Raw genomic sequence first — 20,141 nt, forward strand, 5'->3', positions numbered from 1 at the left:
ATCTTACTAAGATACATATTTCACAAATTTAATTTTCTAAAATATTCTAAAACTTATTAAAACTTTTTTCCTAGCTCAATCTCTCTCAGCAATGTTACCTCTATTCCATAACATCCCTAAATCAACACACCTTCTCTTAGTGATTACACACAAATATACAAAACTATTTAAACTTTCTGTTAAGTCTTAAAAGTTCTTTCCAATCCATTTAAACATCTCAATCAAATGTTAAACGTTTCACATCTATTAAGGTTTAAAAGTTCTTTCCACATCCATTTCTCACGCACCCTCTGGGTTTGTGCGGGGCTGTTTCTTCCCACCAAAGCAGAGGATGGAGGTGGAGAGGCTCTTCCCAGCAGGAGGAGAGCTCCAGCCTGGCTTTTCTGGGGTGGGCACAGGTGACACCCCCATTTTTTGGAGGTCCCAATGCCCATTTCTATGGCTGTAGGGTCCTTCCCTACCTAAACCCAGCGCTCACCCAGCCAGGAGAGCAAATCGTGGCAGAGATTACAGGGGAGCAATGCTTGTGCCTTGTACTCTTCTCCTTTCCAGCACATTCCATCAAGGAACCAAAAGGAAAAGGTGATTTTTTTAACCCTTCCCCAGATTCCTTGGTGTCACTGGCATCCCTGATAAATCAAGTGCTGGATGTGGGGAGATTTAAAACACTATTTTTTTGGTGGTTAAATGCAGCCCCTTCCCATTTTCCCTGCTGGGATGCCCGGGATAAAGCTGAGCTGGGCTGGGTGGGGCAGGGCTTGGCTTTGCCTGACAGGTCCAATCCTGGCACTGACTGCCAGCAACTCCTTCTGAAGAGCTCCAGGCCATAAATAATGAATACCTGCTGAATTATTCAGGCTGGGTGTGCAGCAGATGAATGCAGGGAGCTGACCAGGCTAGGAATGAGTAATTATGTTAATTAACCCGTGCAGCTCACTGGAGGTGCAATTAAGTCCATCCTTTGGGCTGCTGTGATTTTTCAGGCACAGAAATGAGATAAAATGAAACAAACTGAAGCTGTAGGTACAAGAAATGGGTTAAACTTTGTGGTTTGAATGATCAGCAGATGAGCTGTGCTCTAATTCAGGTGAATTTATGTTCCAGCAGCTCTCTGTTCCTTTAGGGGGAAAACAGGTATATTTTTTAAAGCTTTAATCACTGCTCTCTGCAAGAACTTGAAGATGTTTCTGCAGATTTAGTAGTGTGATGTGCCAGTCTCTTTATTTTCTGTACGTTGCCGAAGAGGAAGAAAAATGAAAGAAAAAAAATATTTAAAACCCATTAGCATCATGAAACAAGTCCTAATAATGCCCTACAAATGGAAGGCTTAATCACTTGCCATTCAGTGGCCAGCAAAACCTGAGTTCATGTTCATTTCTTTTCTGGTGAAAAGAAAAAGAATTTAGTTCCAAGTGGAGGATATTCCCTTTTCTGTGAAGAACTGGAAGAACCTGCTGGAATTGGGCTAATGAGAGAGACGTTTAAGGAATGCCCGAGACTTTTCCCAAGCTGACATGGAAAGGTTTTGCTCTGAGCTTTGCCTCATCATGAGGTGAATTCTCCACTGAAGAGCTCCAAACCTGCTCCAGCTGGGAGGGTTTTGGTGAAACCTTTAAATAGGAGAAGTGAGGGGGGTAAAATCTATTGTTTTACCCCATTTTGGAAGAGCAGAGATGGAAGAATGGGGCTTATCCATGGGCTGGATTTTGGGTTTGTGATTCCCCCCTCCAATTTCACCTCCTGGTAGGGATTTATACTACTAAAGAATTGGGTACTGGGAGATTTCACCTGAGGATTGATTTATTTTTTGGAATTATTTAATCTGCTTGGGTTTGATTTGCCTTTTACAATTTTTATTTATCTCCTGTCCTGGGTATCTCCTGCAAAAATACAGAAAAGCTGGAGGGGTAAAAAACATATTTACTTAAATTCTCCATCCTAGTAGGGCTCCTGGATTTTTTTTTTTCTTCCATAATTTACCCCTCCATGCTCAGCTTTTGCTGTTCTGCTGCCCAATCAATATGAATTCTGCTTGGAAATTGCATTAATGGTTTTTAAAATCAGAGTTTGCTTGCAAAACTTGACCTTATCTGTAGATCAGAGCAGTTTGGGAAGTGAGGGTTTGTCATGGGATTTTAAGGAGGTGATGGATTAACTGCAATTGCAGTGAAATATTTGTGGTATTAGCGTGAGCTATTTAAATTTAATTGACTTTTCTGGGAGTTTACAAGGGAATATAAATGGAGAGTAAAAAGAGCCAGACACCTGAAAACGGAATAATTTGAAATTCAAAGAAATGAGACCAAAAATGTGGCATGTATAGAGGAAATAAACCCCCTTCATTTTTTCAGATTAATACTGAAAAATTGGGATGTTTTTGGTCTGTGTGCCCTGAATTTTGTGTGCATGCTCAGAGTGGCTGGGAGTTGAGCCTGGAATGGGTGCAAATCAATGCTGTAATGTCCATTACTGCATGGAATCATTGATTCCAGCTTACACCTGATCAATCTTTTGCCTCTCTTTAATGGGGAACAAAGAGATGTTTAAGTTTTATTTAAGTCTGGTATTATTTACCATACCACAGGAATGGTAAAGGAAACCCACCCAAAATGTGGTGCTTGCAGGCAGAGTTGTTACATCTCCAAAATATTTTGTTTAGTGGGCAAAATGAATATTAAGCAGAAGCAGGCTGTGAGTTTGAGGAACCTACAGACAGTGTTGTGGGTTTATAAATGCCCGTTTTTATATAAATAAGCTCCTTAAGATGCCACATGTTCAGGTTTTAGGGAGCTGTAGTGAGTAACTCAAGAAAAACTTGTGATTAAAAAGTTGTGGTATCCCCTTGCAGAGAAACCGAATAAATTAATGTATTAAAGCTGGGCTTGAGCAATAGTATTGCTTTTTTTTTTTTTAATGCAATGACTATTTTTATACTGCATTTTGGTCGCTTTGGGGATGTTTATTTGTTGGGTCGCTTTGGGGGATTTTTTTTGGTGGGTCACTTTTGGGTGATGGTTTTTTTTGTTGCATTGCTTTTGAGGGATTTTTTTTTTTGTTGGGTCGCTTTTAGGGGATTTTGTTTTTTTGTTGGGTCGCTTTTGGGGGTGTTTTTTTGGTTGGGTCACTTTGGAGATGATTTTTTTTTGGTTGGATCGCTTTGGGGATGATTTTTTTTTTGTTGGGTCGCTTTGGGGGATGTTTTTTTGGTTGGGTCACTTTGGAGATGATTTTTTTTTTGTTGGATCGCTTTGGGGATTATTTTTTTGTTGGGTCGCTTTTAGGGGATTTTTTTTTTTGTTGGGTTGCTTTGGGGGATGTTTTTTTGGTTGGGTCACTTTGGGGATGATTTTTTTTGGTTGGGTCGCTTTGGGGGATGTTTTTTTGGTTGGGTCACTTTGGGGATGATTTTTTTTGGTTGGGTCGCTTTGGGGATGATTTTTTTTCTTTGTTGGGTTGCTTTGGGGGATGATTTTTTTTGGTGGGTCGCTTTGGGGATGATTTTTTTTGTTGGGTCGCTTTTGGGGGTGTTTTTTTCTTGGGTCGCTTTTGGGGGTGTTTTTTTGGTGGGTCACTTTTGGGATGTTTTTTATTGGTTATTTTGTTTTTTGGGGATGCTTTTGGTTGGGTTCTTCTTGCGGCGGTGTCGCTTGCCCAATGTTTGGTGTAGGGCAGCAGAGGGCGGCCTTACTCCTCGATTTTGTGCTCCCTGCTGCCGAGAGAAACGGGGATAAAAAGCAGGGAAAAAGGGAAGAATGTGGGGAATGCTGAGCCTGCCCGAGCTGCGGGCCATGTAAGGGAGCAGAGCCGGCAGTCCGCACTGGGGAGGTGCCCAAAGCATCAGCTGCGAGCTGGCCTTGCCGATAGCCCTGCCTTGGAAGCAAAAGGGGAAAAAAAAAGGAAACAGCGGGGTGCAAAGCAAAAACAAAGTGATTTTTGTGCGTGTGGAAAGGAGGAGGGGTTTAGAAGCAATCAGAAGCCAACTGTTTCTTAATTACAAGACATTATAAATATTATTTAACCTATCAACTTTAATCACACCATACTATAAATACTTTAAATCCAATCATCTAAAATTACCCCTAAGTCCTACTATAATGCATCTTTCATAATTCCATTTCTCTAAAATATCTGGTCTTTTTTACAAAGGTACCTTTTAAAACTTGTTTTTAGTTCTATTTCTCTCTCAACAACGTCTGTTCTATCCCATGGCATTTCTAAGTCAACATTTCTTATCTCAAAGCTTACATACAGATACATACTACGTAAGCCTTCTGTCAGGCTTTAAAAATTTTCTACAGATCCATTTCCCACAGTTTGGAAGCAGGCTGTGAGTTTGCTCTCCTGCTCAGGGTGCAGGGATCTGGAATGTGCTGCCCTCCTGCTGCACAGTGCAGGGTTTGTGCCTGGCATTGGTCCTTCCTCCTGTGCCAGGGGCTCTGGAGATGGGTTTGGATGTGGGGCTTTTGTGTGTTGGGATTGCAGAAACTCGGGAAGGGGGAAAGGGCCCTGTTGCCTGGGCCAGGTTGCTCAAGGAAAGCAGAGGAGATAAAGCTGCAACACAAATGGTTCTTGCAGAGAAATCACCTGGGGCCAGCACAGGAGGGACCTGGAGCTGCTGGAGAGAGCCCAGGGCAGGCACCAGGATGAGCAGAGGGATGGAGCAGCTCTGCTGGGAGGAAAGGCTGCACAGCTGGGATTGTTCACCTGGAGAGGAGAAGCTCTGGGGTGACAAAACTGTGGCCTTGCAGGGCCTGAAGGAGCCAACAAGAAACATGGAGAGAGATTCTGTACCAAAGGGATGGAGTGACAAGGGGGGGATGGCTTCCCAGTGCCAGAGGGCAGGAATGGATGGGATATTGGAAGGAATTGTTCCCTGGGAGGGTGGGCAGGCCCTGGCACAGGTGCCCAGAGCAGCTGGGGTTGCCCCTGGATCCCTGGCAGTGCCCAAGGCCAGGCTGGACAGGGCTGGGAGCAGCCTGGGACAGTGGAAAGTGTCCCTGCCCATGGCAGGGGTGGCACAGGATGGGATGAGCTTTAAGGTCCCTTTGAACCCAAACCCATCTGTGATTGTATAAAAGATCAGTGCCAGCCTAGGAATCTTTCCCAGCCACAGAGAAGCAGACCCAGAATACTTTGCCTATGCAGCAGCATCACTTCCAAGAGATTTTTTCCCTTTAGGTTTCAGGATGCTCCCAGTAGTTGGTATCACAATTCCCCAGAAGTGACAATTGTGCTGATTTCCACAGAAACCAAAGATTGGGAGCTGGTGGGGAAGAGGAGCATGGGTGAACCTTCCTGGCGTGTTTGAATTCTCTGCCATGGCGAGGGGTTAAGGTCAGAGGAAAAGCAGCTGGGACTGAAACTGGAGTGAGGAACACCAGGGCAGGTGAGGAGGTGGAGCAGCACCAACCAGGGGGGAACCCTGCACCACAGCTGGGGTTTGGTGCTGCTCTGCACCAGAAATGGAAGAAAAGAGAGGATAAAAGCTCTGCCCACCCCGTGACTCACCCAGGGCACTCAGCTGAGAGATGTTGGTGGTGCTGAGGAAATCAGGCAAGTGCTGATCTCTAATGCTCTGATGAGTAGAGCAATCAGTCCCTGCAAACACTGACAGAGAAAACGGTGAATATAAACATTTTACACACTCTGAGAGCCCAACTTGATGGAGTTCCCTCAAGCATAAATAAGAAATCGCTGTAGAAGTCAGTGGAGTGCAGTAAAACCTTTGTGAGGCCTGATGTGAGCCCTGTTTGCAGATTGTGCCTGGATGATTCATGGATATTTCCTTGGTACTGTAACAAGCCAGGCCCTCTGTGGGGTGCAGCCATTGATTCTGAGCCTTAAATGATCGCAGGGCTCAGCTCCTGTGGTCAGAGCTTTTTGGGAAATGTTCTCAGAGAGGAAGGGTTTAGCATTGCTGGAATTGTGGCCATGAACACCTGTAGATCCCTGAATAAGAGCCTGGTGCTCCAGTGGAATATTTCCAGTTGCTCAGGACATGCAAATGTCAAAGACTTCAGGATAAATCCTGCCACAAATCTTTTTTTTTAAAGGAAGGCAACTCTCAGTGCAACTAAAAGAAACACCAGCCTGTTCTCCAGGCATGTAAACCCCAGATTTGAATTCTATGGTTTGTGTTTATACCTGAAACAGCCAAAAAAATTTTTTTAATAATTAAACTGGGGAATTAAACTGATTGTATAAAGAGACAGGGCACTTGTTCTCAATGCATCATGAAATAATGGTAACACAGTGGTTATTTTCATATCGGGGGAGTAGAATTTGTGGTTATTTCTAATCCAATTTCAAATATAAATGAATTGTTTTGGAGGCTGGATAAATCAACCCAACAGACCAAGGCAATTATGGGAGGTGAGTGGTGCATTACTGGCGAGGAGAGATAAGAAACACTGCAGGGTCTGAAGGGGTGAGCAGAGGGAGCACCCAGAATTGCAAATGCTCAGGGCTGCTGAGAGGTTTGTCACTGTGAAACCCCCAAAGCGAAGGAATGGCATCAGACAGCCTCAGAATGAGCTGCTATCAATTAATGTAATTTACAGGGGGGTGGGGGAGGAATGAGTATTTGGTTTTCTCACCTTCCTGAGGGTTTTGCTTTCCACCTCTTGCAGCCAGAGCACCGTGACTAAAACGATGAGAGGTGTGCACAAGGCAGCGTGGGGCAGAGAGGGGAGAAGCTGAAACGGAGGAGTTCAGCCGTGGCCGGGTTGTGTTTTACAAGGAAACTGAGAAGAATTGCGGCTGTCTGGTGGAACAAATCTCTCTTTTTTTGTGAGCCCGAGTTTTTCCCAGCATCTGACAAGGACCAGTGCTCTGGCAGAGCTGGGATTGTTCAGCCTGGAGAGGAGAAGCTCTGGGGTGACCTCATTGTGGCCTTCCAATGCCTGAAGGAGCTACAAGAAGCATGGAGAGGCTCTTTACAAGGGATGGAGGGACAGGACACAGGGAATGGTTTCCCACTGCCAGTGGGCAGGGCTGGATGGGATATTGGGAATTAGGAATTGTTCCCTGGCAGGGTGGGCAGGCCCTGGCACAGGGTGCCCAGAGCAGCTGTGGCTGCCCCTGGATCCCTGGCAGTGTCCAAGGCCAGGCTGGACAGGGCTTGGAGCAGCCTGGGACAGTGGGAGGTGTCCCTGCCTATGGCAGGGGTTAAAATGAGCTGAGATTTAAGATCTCTTTGAACCCAAAGCCTTCTGTGATTTTAAGGGTGCTCTGGGAGCAGTTGTTGCATGTTGGAGTCCCAGATAAAGACAAACCCAGAGGAGATTCAAGTGGAGAAGGTGTAGAACTGATGCAATCCAAGGAGGAATGCGTGGGGGGCAGTGAATGTCACAGGGTCACTGAGCACAGGCTGTCCCCAGCATTCACCTCTGGCTGATGAGAAGTGGAAGGAAGCTGGCCTGACTATCCCTGTGGAAAGCAGACCCAGCACATGGCTCCCACCTTCCTTCAACTGTTCCAGCTTCCCCCAGTGCAGCAGAGATGTGTGTGGGAGCAGAGTGAACCTGTTTTCCCAGCAACATCCACAGAGTTGATATTTTTTACAGGCTTCACCTCTGTTGCATCCTGGATCTTGTGGCTCCACGACCAAATCTGCTTCCCTGCGTTTCATTTAATTGGTCCCTGGGTTCATTTGCTGGTTGCTTATGGCTGAAAGCAAATGGAAAACAGCATTTCCAGGGTATGCCTTGTCTAAATGCTGCTTTTTGCTCTGCATAGTCAGTGCCCCAGGACTGCTGGGAGAAGCAGGGCATGGGCAGTGTCTAATTGTGGTAACTGCAAAGAGCACTGAGTGTTTATTTTGGCAGCTTGCAGAACAAATTTCTGCTTAATCCCAGCCTAAGGAGACTTCTTAAGGTAGCTGAATAATTTAGAACTGGTTTCCAGCTTAATTCAGCCCAGAGGAAGAAGTGTTTAAGCTCTGCCTATGTCTGATCTTGCTGGGCTGTTCAGCCTTTCCTGGAAAGTGGGAAAAATGAGCCAGTCCCTTGAGGTGTGTCTGGGCAGGAGGGACCAGGATCGTGGCACTGGCTCCTTCAGGAGGGCTCAGGATCATGTGTGTGGTCCTGCCTGGAGAAAGCCTGGCCCCCAAGATGTGAGAAGTGCTCCCAGGAATCCCACAGCATTCCCTAAACCCTGAAGGGCTCTGGGGACACACAGCCACCACGTGCACCCAGCTGGAGGGGTGAGCTGCTGAAAATCCAATTTTCTGTGTGTCATGGGAGAAAATCTTCCTGCTTTCAGAGGGCAGAGGTTTCTGTAGATGTGTGGCCAGAGATGGTGGCAATAGAGTCTTGTAAGTGGGGAGAAGAAGTCAGAGGGATGGTTTTGGTTGCTCTGATGGAAGGCATAAGCTTTGAAGGGTTTGTTGAACTTGTGGCTAGCGAGAATGATTTTCTGGTGTCATTTTTCTGTAGAGCTTGTAATGAGATGAGTGATACTCGTGTTGTTTCAGCTCTGCAGCCCACCCAGCAGGAAGCACAGCCCAGGCTTTGCTCCAGCCTGCAAAAAACAAGGAGAGGGAGATCTCTCACCTTGTACTGACAGGAGGTGCTTTGTGCCATCCATCTCTTCCTTTCAGGCAAAGAGCCCACAAAAGAGAATTTAAATCTTCAATGTGATCAAAATCACTGTATTCCTGGAGAATCCTCTGCTGTTCCATGCTCTCAATGTCTCCTTTGGCTTTGCATGGCACAAACATTCATTTTGGTGTTCTGCGTGTCCCTAATGTGATATAAAAAGCTAAATGCATTACAACTGCAGAACAGCACATTGTTATTTTTTCCTCTGGCTTTTTCTGCAGCGAACAATTTTTTGTTCCCTTAATAAGCCTCGTGGTATTTTTCTTTTCCTTCACATGCACTCTACCCCAAATTCATCCTGAGAGGATTTCCTGGAATGGCTGTATGCTCTTCACACTTCTTAATGTTTCTTACTGAGCGTGGAAATGTTTCTTCAATGTTTCTTCCTGATGCCCTAAAGGAAAGTCATCAGGATAATCCAGTTCAGGTGTTTATTTGACTTCCAGCATGTAGGAATCAATGGTGTTTGAATGACACTGCTCAGAGCTGGATATCTCCATCCCTTTGTGGGGAGGAACAAATGGCTTTCACTTTTGGGTTAGAGGCTCTGGAAAGGACCAAAATAGGGAGGAGGAGCATCCAGTGCCACGAGAAAATAGGTCTTGTTTTCCTGGAGAAAAGAGGCTGAAGCACTTCTCAGGTATTCAATTCCTGCTCCTTGGTCATGGCAAGGCTGCTTTGACACAGTAATTTCAGCTTCATCCCCATCCCTGGGGGCTGAATTAGTTCCCAGGTGCCCCCTATAAATCTGTATGGCCCTGTGGCCACAGAAGGAGCTGCCAGAGGCGTTTTGGGGCAAAAGGAATAGTCAGATATGCCTGGGAAGAGTTGGGTGTGCCCGTGTTTCAGTAGGTGGCACTCCTTGCTCTGCCTTGGGGACTGCTGTGGATTTTGGGGACGTGGTGGAATAGCAGATGGCATCCCATGGGTGAGATGTGGCGAGTCTCAGGTGTGACCACACCTTGAGGTGCTTTTTGTAAGGGTGCTGCCTCCCTCGAAATATTCCTGTAATCTTGTAGTTCCTTCTCATCATGAAGGTGTTGCTGTGACTGTGCAGATAGGGCAGGAATTTGGTTGTGTGCTAGGGGAGGGCAGAGCCCTGCAGGTCACAGACCTTCCCAAACCTGCACGAAGCAGGATAATCCAGCACAAAATCCAGCCGGTTCAACTTTCTGCCACGGGCTGATCTGCTCCTGCAGATATTTTCGGAAAAGAGCAGAGTGGATTAGGCAGGGAGCAAACACCACATCCAGGAGGAGGAAGATGTTTATCTATATGGGCAGTGGTGCATGTCCAGCCTTTGTGTCCGTGCTGTCCCGGCTGGCTGGAGCAAGGTGACATTTGCCTGTCAGGGATCGAGCCAGCTCGCTGAGCCTTGTCTCAGGGATCCAGGGAGGTGTTTGCAGGATAGGCAGTGTTCAAATACAGTTTCAGCTTGAGAAATGGCAGCTGAGTGGGCGCATTTGGTGGCAGATGATCCCTGAAAAGGTTCAGAAGCAGAAGGTATCAAAAGCCTGGAGCTGTGCAGAGAGGAAATATTGTGAGTGCAGTGGAGAGGAGAAACATCCCTGCTCTGTGATTCCCACCAACCAGCCCTGGCGTGCCATGTTCTGGGGCACATCTCTGCAGATGCTCTTTTTTTTTTTGGCTTCCCACTCAACATCCATGCATGCTCTGGAAGTGGAGGGAGCAGGAAAAGGCTTTGGGAAGTTCATAGCCGAAGATTTCCTTAAGCTGTGAGCAGCTTCACCCAACACCAAGCCAGTTGGTGCATTCCTGCCATTCTTCTCCCTAAAGCTGTTTCTTTCCATTCCCTGGATCAAGCAGACAAAACAGCTGCTCTGTTGAGCCTGTGATCCATTTATTTATTTTATTGGGAGCTTTAAATTGAAAGGAATAGGACCATAGGATTTACTTGTATGGGAGTGGGGTGTGATCCCCGAGATCACACAGCAGGATCTGTGCTGGCCTCGTGGTTTCTGTGCTCTGGTTTCTTTGGGAGAGCAGGAAATAGCCAGGAACAGGCAACTGCCAGCTGCCTTCCCATGGCAGAGCTCTGCTGTTGGCTTCTGAAACCCTTTGGGCTGCTTTGGCCTCATCTTTAAACCAGGGAACACTGGCCTTGGGCTTGACAGCTGCTGGTTATGGTCCCAGATCTAAACCTGGGCCATAAAAATCTCTCTTGAGACTCCCAAGGGCCTGATGAAAATCTTCTTCCTACCTGGAAATGAATACACGTTTTAGATACACTCAGCTAAATTCCTTGACAGCTTTATGTGCCATAATTTCTCATGGTTTTCTGTGGATCCTTTCCATTCTGGGGCACTGTTGTCTCAGTCCTGAGCTGTGCCCCTCTCACTGAAACAAAGTAATGTTATTTTACTGCTTGTCACTGAGAAATTATGCACCAGTTTTCTCCAGGGTCGGGATTCTTTTGAAGCCTGGTGGGCTTCAGCTAACTGTATCACCTCTCCCTCCTGCAGATTTCACTTCTGCAGGGAGGAAACCAATAAAACTTACAGCGTGTTGGCTGAAGGCTGTTAAAATATTTTATTTATCACTGATTCCCAGTTTGTAGGCAGCAGGAATGCATCTGTTTAATGCCTGTTGTCTTTAAAATGGAAATGTTCAGCAGATATCTGGTACTTTTGTTCCCAGTGAGTTATGTGAGATGGAAATAGGGGGAATAGACAGTAAAAAATGCTGTTGTGCCTTAAACCCATGGAAACAACTGGGGGACTTTGCTTTGTGCCTGGCATGAATATATCAAGGGGACTGAAAACTGAAGAGTTTTGCATAACCCAATTTCCACCCCCCCCACCCCCCCTTTTTGCGTGCATTTGAAAAATGCAGGATCAAATGCATGGAAAACCTGCGAGGCTTCATGTCTGTGAGCAGAGGCCAGGCCCTTTCCAGCAACAGTGTGGAGCAGGGAGCAGCTCTAATTCCTCATCCATTCTCTTTTATAAATGTATTTTATAAAAAACAGCTGCAGGTTGAAAGCTGGGGCCAGTGTGTAACGGGGGAGGAAAAAAAAAGGGCAAGACCAAAGGAGCTCAGCCCCATAAGCAGGGGCTGGAAGTCTGGCACTCCCAGCTCATGCCTGGCATGGAAGGTCTAGACACAAACATGTAGGTGCCACCCACCTCCAAAAAACCACATTCAGGGCTGCATCATCCTCCTCCCCAAGAGGGAACAGAAACAGCAGCTGAAAACCTCTGAGCATGAAACTGTGCCGGCGCCCCAGTGCTGCAGAAGCTTTGGTAAGGTTCCTACGCTCTGGGGTTTTTATCACTGGCTCCTCCAGACTGGAACCCCCAAAACCAGCTCACAGCTCCCTGTTTCTTCCCCAGAGAGCCAAGGCTGGAGCTGTGCTCTCGGGGTGAGCATTGCTGGCCCTTCAGCGCCTGGCAAATGGAAGAACCCAGAATCATTTGGCACTGAGGACTTGGCCACTGTGGCTCATTTATTTGATTGTGTTATTTCTGTGCTGCAGCCCCGTGAGCTGTATGGCAGAGGTAGGGCCACACAGAAAACCTGTGTGCGTGAAGGAAAACCCTGCACTCCGGGGAAGTCTGATCAGTTTGGTACAGCAGAAACTTGGGCTTTCACATGGGTATTTGGGCCAGGCAGAAAATCTCCCAGATTTTAAGTTAAGGGCTTTTTTTTCAGTGCTCTGAAAGCCAGATGCCCTGCCTCCAGGCTTTTCCAGTGCAGACAGACTTGACCGATATTCCCATGAAAATCTGGGTTTTTGGAACCCGGAGCTTGCTGAGGCTTGAGGAGGAGCCATGCCAGACGCTGGCTTGTGCTTCCACTCGGGGAAGACAACAAAACCCGTCTCTTTAAAAGCAAAGTAAAGGGGGGATAAGTTCTTTGAGGAGAACTGGCACCTTGAGCGGAGCAGAGGGAGCAGGACGGGAGGTCCGCGGCTCGGACCTGTGTGCTGGCTTCCAGCAAAAGGCCGGGAGGGCAGGCACCGGGAGCTGCTCCCGGCCGGCCCCCTCCTTCCTCGGCAGCCCGCGGGGCGTGGGCGGCGCGGGGCGCGGCGGGGCCGGCGGGAGGGAGCGGGGCGAGCATGTGCATCCTCCCGCCGCCCCTGCCTCCCTCCCCGCTCGCCGCCGCGGGTGTGTGTGTGTGTGTGTGTGTATGTGTGTGTGTGTGTGTGCATCTCGGCTCCCTCGCCAGCCCGGCCTGACGCAGGCGGATCCACATCGCCCCTGACAACACCCCGGCTCCGGAGCGCCGTGCCGGGGGTCCGGCTGCGGCGGCGGCCCCGCGGGGCCGGGCCGAGCCCAGGGGGGCGGCGGGGGCCGGGGTGGCCCGAGCGCAGGGAGGCGGCCCCGGGGGGGAAAGTTGCCGGGAGCGGCGAGGGGCGAGCGCGGCGGCAGGACCATGGGCACTTTGCGGGATTTACAGTACGCGCTGCAGGAGAAGATCGAGGAGCTGCGGCAGCGGGATGCGCTCATCGACGAGCTGGAGCTGGAGTTGGACCAGAAGGACGAACTGATCCAGAAGCTGCAGAACGAGCTGGACAAGTACCGCTCGGTGATCCGGCCCGCCACGCAGCAGGCGCAGCAGCAAAGCGCCGGCACCTTGCAGGGCGAGCAGCGGACCAAGCGCCAGGCGATCTCGGCCGAGCCCACCGCCTTCGACATCCAAGATCTCAGCCACGTCACCCTCCCCTTCTACCCCAAGAGCCCGCAGTAAGCAGGGGGTCACCCCGCCGCTCAGCCTCCCCTCTCCCTCATCCCGCTCCATCCCCGGCCTCGCCGCCGCCCGCCGGGCAGGGAGCGGAGCGCGGCATTCCCGCATCCTCCCCGGGTGGCCCCGCGGGGTGGGAAAGTTGCGAGCGCCGGGTTTGCGAGGGGGGAAGAGCGGCAGGAGTGAGCGCCGAGGTGCCAGCGGAGCGGGGCGCCCGGCTCCGACAGCCCGTCCCGGCTGCGGGGGGACCCGGCCCCCATCCCTGCGGGGGACGGTGCTGCCGGCGGGTTGAACCGGATCGCGTCGTGGGCACGGCGGCTTCGTCGCTGCGGGAGGGAGCGGGAGAAAGCCGGGGCTCGCTGCGGGACCCCGCAGGGAGACATTCCCAGCTGGGAAACTTGGAGGCCGGCGGGATGCGGTGCCCGGCTCTCCGGGAGGGGGCTGGTGTTTTGGGGAGGGGAGTCTGGCAGAAGCAGGAGCTTATTGCAGTGTCCGGGTGTGCGGGGGGCAGGGAAAGTTGCGGGGATCCTCGGGTGCCGGCGCGCCGGGGGATGCGCTGCCCCGGTTTCACACCTGCCGCAGATTAGGGAAATTAGAGCGCCTTAATGGGGAAGCGGAGCCCTCCCTCGCTCCGTGCCTTTCCCTGGCCGGTACGTCTCCGTGCCTTTGGTTCAGCGCTCCTCAAGGGACGAAAAAGGAGGAAGGAAAAGGTGATGAGCGGATGCTCGCCGCGCCGGGCTCCATGTGCGGGGCCGGGGCGCAGCCTCCCCGTCGGTGGGGCTGCCAAACCCTTCCTCCCCTCCGCGGCCGGCGTCTTCCTCGCGGGATGGTAACGGGGAGCGGAGCCGGTAGTGCGGGGCGTGTGGGACGGGGCGGGCGGTGGCGGGGCACGGTGGCGGGGACCGTGCCGGGGCTGGCCCGCTCCCCGCGCAGCCTCAGCCCTTCCCGCCGCCATGGCGGGCCCCGCCGTCTCCAGGCAACTGCCCGCCCTCAGGACGGCCGCCATGGCCGGACCCCGCCGCGCCGGGCCTCGTGTGCCCCTCCTGCCGCTCGCTCCCGCCACATCCCATTCCCACTTTGCCGTGCCCGCCCCCCATTCCCACCGCCACAGATATTTTGCCCTTTTAAGGCGTCCGGCCGCGCCGTTCTGAAGGATGTCAGGGGACGAACGGCGGTGGCGCCCGCAACGCCTCCCCTGCACCCCCAAAACGAGTAAAACACCCCAAAAAGTGAGCTGGCAGCACACGGGGGGCTGCGGTGGCTGAGGCCAGGCGGGCGAGCGGTCTGCGGAAGCCCTGGGGTGCGTGGTGAGCACCCAAGGTGGGATAAGGCATCCCACGGTGTTCATTTCCCCTGGGAACGCAAAGCCCCACACGGGTTGGTTTCCTTGTCGGCGCTCTCGAAGTGAGAATGGAGCTCCCAGAACTCCGGGAAGCGCCACAGGTTTCAGCAGAGCCAGTCCGCAGCCTCTGCCGTCCCCAGTGAAATAGGTGGGAAGCCTGGCAAAAGCCTTGGGGGAACGTTTTCCAGCTGGAATTTTCAGCGCTCCTTGTATGCATGCAGTTCTGTGGTCTGGTGTGGGGTGTAATGCCCAACTCCTCCGAGGCGGTGTTTCATATTGATTATCTCTGAAGTCCAAGACTTCTAATATTATTAACAATTTTGATGTCAACTTGTGCTTTCAGGTTGTAATCACTCAGGTGGGACATTCTGGGGGTTCGGAGCAGCCCAGGATAGTGGAAGGTGTCCCTGCCCAAGGCAACAGGCTGGAATGAGAGAGCTCCTAGGGTGCCTTCCAACCCAAACCAGTCTGTGATTACAGGAAAAGATCCTTGCTAATGGTTTCAGGAGTGTACGTGGCTCTGGGAGACGTTGAGCGCTCTGTGTCAGCCCTAAGAGCCTGGTGACCAAGATAAGCCACTGTGGTGGTGAGGTTTAAGGTGGTGGGAACCTGGGAATAACAAAACCTGCACAAAAGGGTTGGGTTTTTTTCCCCCCTGTTCGTGCTGAACCTCAGTGACTCTTGAGGTAATGGCACCCAACCTTTGGTTTTGTCAAGCCACCAAGAAGTGTTCAAAAGGCCGGTGGATGTGGCACTTGGGGATATTGGTTAGTGGTGGCCTTGGAAGTGCTGGGAGAGTGGTTGGACTTTATGATTTTAGAGGGGTTTTCCAATCAAGGTAATTCTAAAGTAGACTCTGTATTTTTTTTTTTTTTTCTTTTTTTTTTTTTGTAGTTAGGTGGTGCTGGATTAGCTCTCCTGATCTGGCAGAGGTTGCTGAAGATTGGTAGGATCAATAGCAGCAGAAACTCTCTGGGAACTGAATTATCATGAGAGTCACAGTAGGTACTTGAGGGTCTGTGGTGGTGAAAGCTGTTGTGATGCCACACAGAAGATTCTGTGTTGTAGAGTGGCTGAATTCTGAATGGGTGTAAGAGAGCTTGAGAGGGATTTGGGACAGCACACAGGGAATGGTTTCCCAGTGCCGGAGGGCAGGGATGGATGGGATATTGGGAATTGGGAATTGTTCCCTGGGAGGGTGGGCAGGCCCTGGCACAGGGTGCCCAAAGCAGCTGTGGCTGCCCCTGGATCCCTGGCAGTGCCCAAGGCCAGGTTGGACAGGGCTTGGAGCAGCTTGGGACAGTGGAAGGTGTCCCTGACATGGCAGGGGTGGCACTGGATGGGCTTAAGATCTCTTCCAACCCAAACCATTTTGGGATTCTATGAATGGCTTTCAAAGTGTAAAAGTAAATGTAATTGCCTTGTGTGGACAAATACAATAAAATCTGCAGGATCTTCCCTTACACACACATCCTTCCCCCAATTAAAGATACATATGGTTAAATAAAATTGCTTTTTCCGAGCTGTAAGCGTTTTAGTTGCTGTTGGAGGGTTGGGCTTGTTTTGCCTCTAAAATGTTTTTAAAAGTGAAACAGGACTTTGTGAGCTGACATGAGGAGCTAAAATCCACGCAGGAACACATCCAACCATTCAGTCATTGTCTTCCGAGTGACCGAGTAAGAGGGCACAGACTGGGGAGGAAGCTGGCTGGTTTTCTGTGACAGAAAAAATGGCGTGACAGATCGTTTTCTCCTCTTCATCTTCCCAAATTGCTGCTCGTGTTTGTTTTTCCACACCTTTGACCTTTTGCAGGGTATATCCTGGCTGCTAAGAGCCTGTCAGCATGGAGGAAATACTGGGAGACTGACTTTGTACCAACTGCCTTTGCAGTTTAAACTGTACAGAGAAGCCTTTTCAACCAGCAAGCTGCAACTCTTCCCTTTCCCTGCCTCGTTCTTGCCATGGGAAAATACCCAGAACTTCAATTTTAATAGGCTGCTTTGTTCAGGGATCTGCGACAGCTGTTTGCCTTTTTGGAAGGCTGTGTAATCAGTGTGTTTTCTTTTCCAGAAGGGAGAAAAAAAGAAATGTAGAAGGAGAACACAGAATAAAGCACAGAGCTCATGAGTGTGAAGGGCCTGATCTCTTGGCTGAGGTGATACAAGCTCTGTTGTTACCAGAGTCAGCAGCAAATGCTGTGTCATTTGTAAGAAATGTTGAGTAAAACAAAAAATAACTTGGTTTGGGGAGTTAGCAGACTTTTGGGGAATCTGCCAAAATCCCAGAGACTCATTTGTGAGGGGAGGAGCAGCCTGTGAATTGTATTTAAGTGGTCTGGTTTAAGAAATATAAAATACTTGGTTGCATAGCCTTAGGGGAAGTACAACATCCATACAAGAGGCTTAACAAAATCCTTGCAACGGCTAGATTGGTTCTTTGAAGGAGAATGTACACATCCTCTGGGGGCTAGAGGCATATTTAAAGTGATCATAATAGTCATAAAATCCCCATAAATACTTGAAAAGCACTTTGTATTTAGGGCATTGGCATGAAATACTCTTCTGGTGTTTATCAGTGCTGTGTGTGCTGCAGTTTCACCTAAAAAACCCTGAAACGACCCAAACCTGTCTTCCCTCACACTTTGCTCTTCCTGCAGGAATTTGGTAGGTGATGGAACCACTGGGAACTGGTGGTTGAGATGATGGGGAGGAGCTGAGGCACGCTCCTGCAGTGATGGTTTCCTGGGATGTGGGGCAGGAGCTGGGATGGTGGTGGCCTCCTGAGTCCTGTCACTTTCTGGTGAAGCGTCTTACCCCGAGCAGTCAGCAGAGATGGATGTAGTGGTGCAACCTTCATGTTTTTTTTTGCTGTCAATCCACTCTGATGTGTCCAGCGAGCGATTCATTGAACTGCATTTATCATTTGTTGTGAGAGCTGTTAAATGCTGTGTTTGCTTTTATGTGCGCTGACGTTGAATCTGAACGTAGTCGCAGCTGATGCTCGAAGGACAAAAATCCATTAATGTCACTGGGGTTTTTCGGTGCGTTTGAAAGGTCGGGCTTTAGGGTCAGGATTTTATGGGGATGTGTTGAGCAGTGCTGTGGCACCGCTGGTGGGGAGGATCCCTGGTGTGAGGGATGATGCTCTCCCTGCCAGAGCTGTGAGCACAGGAAGGGTAGTGCTGGAGCAAGGCAGCCGAGCGTGATTTCCCCGTGTTTTGACAGGTCTGGCTCGGCAGTGGTGGCAGTGATGGGGCTCCCCTCTGTGCATTCGTGTGACTCACGCTCCGAGTGCTTTAATGCCTTGGGAAGTGACAAGGGGACACTGTGACAGCTCAGCTCCTTGTGTGATACATTACAAGCCTCTGAGGTTTGGGTTGCTCGCAGTACTAAGGGGTGGCTGTGTGGTGTTAGGCTGTTAAGCACAGAACTACGATTTTTCTCTGTTGAAGCAGTGTTTTGGGTCATCTCTCAACACGCTTGTTCAGGTTGGTGATATGTGTGCTGAGTGTAAGCTCCAGAGGGGTTTGACTCAAAGGAAGGTAAAAAACAAATCTCCCAATAAAGCTATTAAAGCCACGTAGTTGTTTTGTCATCTTCTGTGTGGTTCTTGCTGAGATGAGTTTAATTGCAAGGTAAAACATCGCTGCAATGTCACTTATTCTTAGTTCTTTTCAACAAGTAACACAGACTTCCCTGGCTTTTTCTGCTGCTTTTGGAGATTAATTTTAGCAGTGTGGTATCAGTAAACTGTGTTTTAAAGCAAAGTGGTTCTGTTCAGAAACTACAGTGACATTTTCTTGGTGGTTATATGCAAAACAACACTGTTCAGCAAGTACAGTAGCTCTGAGCACACTAACAGCTGGTAATTAACATAGAGGCTCTTTTTTAAATTGTAGTACAGCTCCATAATTTCATTTTCTGCAGAATTAACTTTTTTTTCCCTTTTATCTGTACTACTGGAATAATTAACTTTTCTTTCCTTTTATCTGTACTACCGGAATAATTACCTATACTTGTATGAGCTGTGTTACATTCATCCCTAGCTGTATGAATGCTGTAGGTGGAGAGTTTTAAAGTGCTTCAACACAAAATAAGGTCCCCAGGCCACGGCCACGAATTCCTTCTCTCCAGACTCTGTGAAAGCATTCCTGACCTTCAGCATCCCATGTTCCTAAACACAGGATGTGTCTTGTGTTTCTGAAATTAACAATAATAATAAAAAAGCCAGGTCAGTGTTTTGAAACTGAACAGAAATGGACGTAGCAGCACGGAATTTAGCCTGGCCAGCTGCCTCTGGAAGGAGAGGGGACACCGTGAGTTCTGAACTTGCTGAGCACCAGATGGAAAATAGGAGTCAAGGGGAAAATTTGGTTCTTTAGAGAGTTAAAAAGGATACAGTGAATAGTTACATATCAGTTGCTGTAGTTATCCTGCTTGAGCTAGATGCTGTAGGATGATAAGAGTGACTGAATACAAACATCTTCCTGAGGGAATGGGTTCAGGAAAGCTGAGCTGGAGATGGATTAAACACCACTCACTGCTGTCAGTGATAGTCTGCTGCCCGTGCTGCTGGTCTGCTTTTGGCTTTTCACGGGGCCCAAATCCTTGCATATGCATCAGGATGAAGTCTAAATATTTCTGCAAATGTTTTTCATCTGCTGCTTTGCCGTTTCTAGTGGGTACGTGCAGGCAGAGGAGTGCCTGACATTCGTGTTTTGTATAGCTTGTCTTTGTTTTGAAAGGCAGAGAGAACAGGAAAAAAACAAAAAGTATTTGTTGCTACATTGGAGCCTGAACCATGACAGTAATACCTTTTCTCCTCTCAGCATCTACACAAAGTGGTTTGGTCTAAGTGTGCAATCAGTCGAGTGTGTTCAGTGTATCCTGACATCCTGAATGCCTGGAATTGCATCCAGGTGCTCTGCAAGCGCTGCTGAAGCCCCTCCTGGCAGGGTTGGTGGCAGGGGAAGCTCCAGTGCAGCGTGCTCCGAGCAGGAGCACAGGACCAGCCTTTTGCAAGGCTCTCGCAGACCCTGGTTTCCTTGGAAACCAGAGCCTGAGCAGGGAGAGCCAAACTTCAACACCGGTGCCTGCTTTCCAAGTCGAAAATGGGCTGTCAGACTTTCTGAAGTCTGGGGTCTTTGGGCTGTGTTTGGGGCTTGTTCATTAGGAGCAAACTTGAAGTAGGTTATAGTGAAAAAAAAGCTTCTTGTCAGGCTGCAACAACTCCTGCCTGGAGCAGTGCTTCTTTCCCCAAATTCCGTTCTTTGATTTGGTCTGTGAGCACATTTATTGGAGGTGTTTCCTGTCAAACACCCCAGCTGTGTCAGGAAAGCTGCACAGCAGCTCTGACTTGGATTTGACACAGATTTAGAAACTGCCCAGCCCAGGCCAGCTCGTTTTGCTCACTCACTTAATGTCCTGTGAGGTGGTGGCTGTGAGTGATATGAACAAAGAGGAGAAACCATAATGGAGCTGCCTGGCTTGATGGAA

The 20,141-nt window shown here is 49.3% G+C and overlaps 1 protein-coding gene across 2 annotated transcripts in view; it reads left to right on the plus strand.

Moving 5' to 3' along the window:
* The window catches only part of PRKG1 (protein kinase cGMP-dependent 1), a 379,974-nt gene that overhangs the window by 15,218 nt on the left and 344,615 nt on the right, over nt 1–20,141 (plus strand). The window contains exon 1 of one of the 2 annotated variants that reach the window (XM_021537070.3): nt 12,774–13,306. The exons of the other annotated variant lie outside the window; for it this stretch is intronic. Within the exon in view, the coding sequence (XP_021392745.1) occupies nt 12,996–13,306 (311 nt within the window). The 5' untranslated portion in view covers nt 12,774–12,995. Of the gene's footprint in view, nt 1–12,773; nt 13,307–20,141 lie in introns of those variants that run through there. 2 annotated transcript variants of the gene reach the window in all.

This window comes from Lonchura striata, chromosome 6 (genome assembly GCF_050655825.1).
Source record: "Lonchura striata isolate lonStrDom1 chromosome 6, ASM5065582v1, whole genome shotgun sequence".
NCBI classification, from domain to species: domain Eukaryota; kingdom Metazoa; phylum Chordata; class Aves; order Passeriformes; family Estrildidae; genus Lonchura; species Lonchura striata.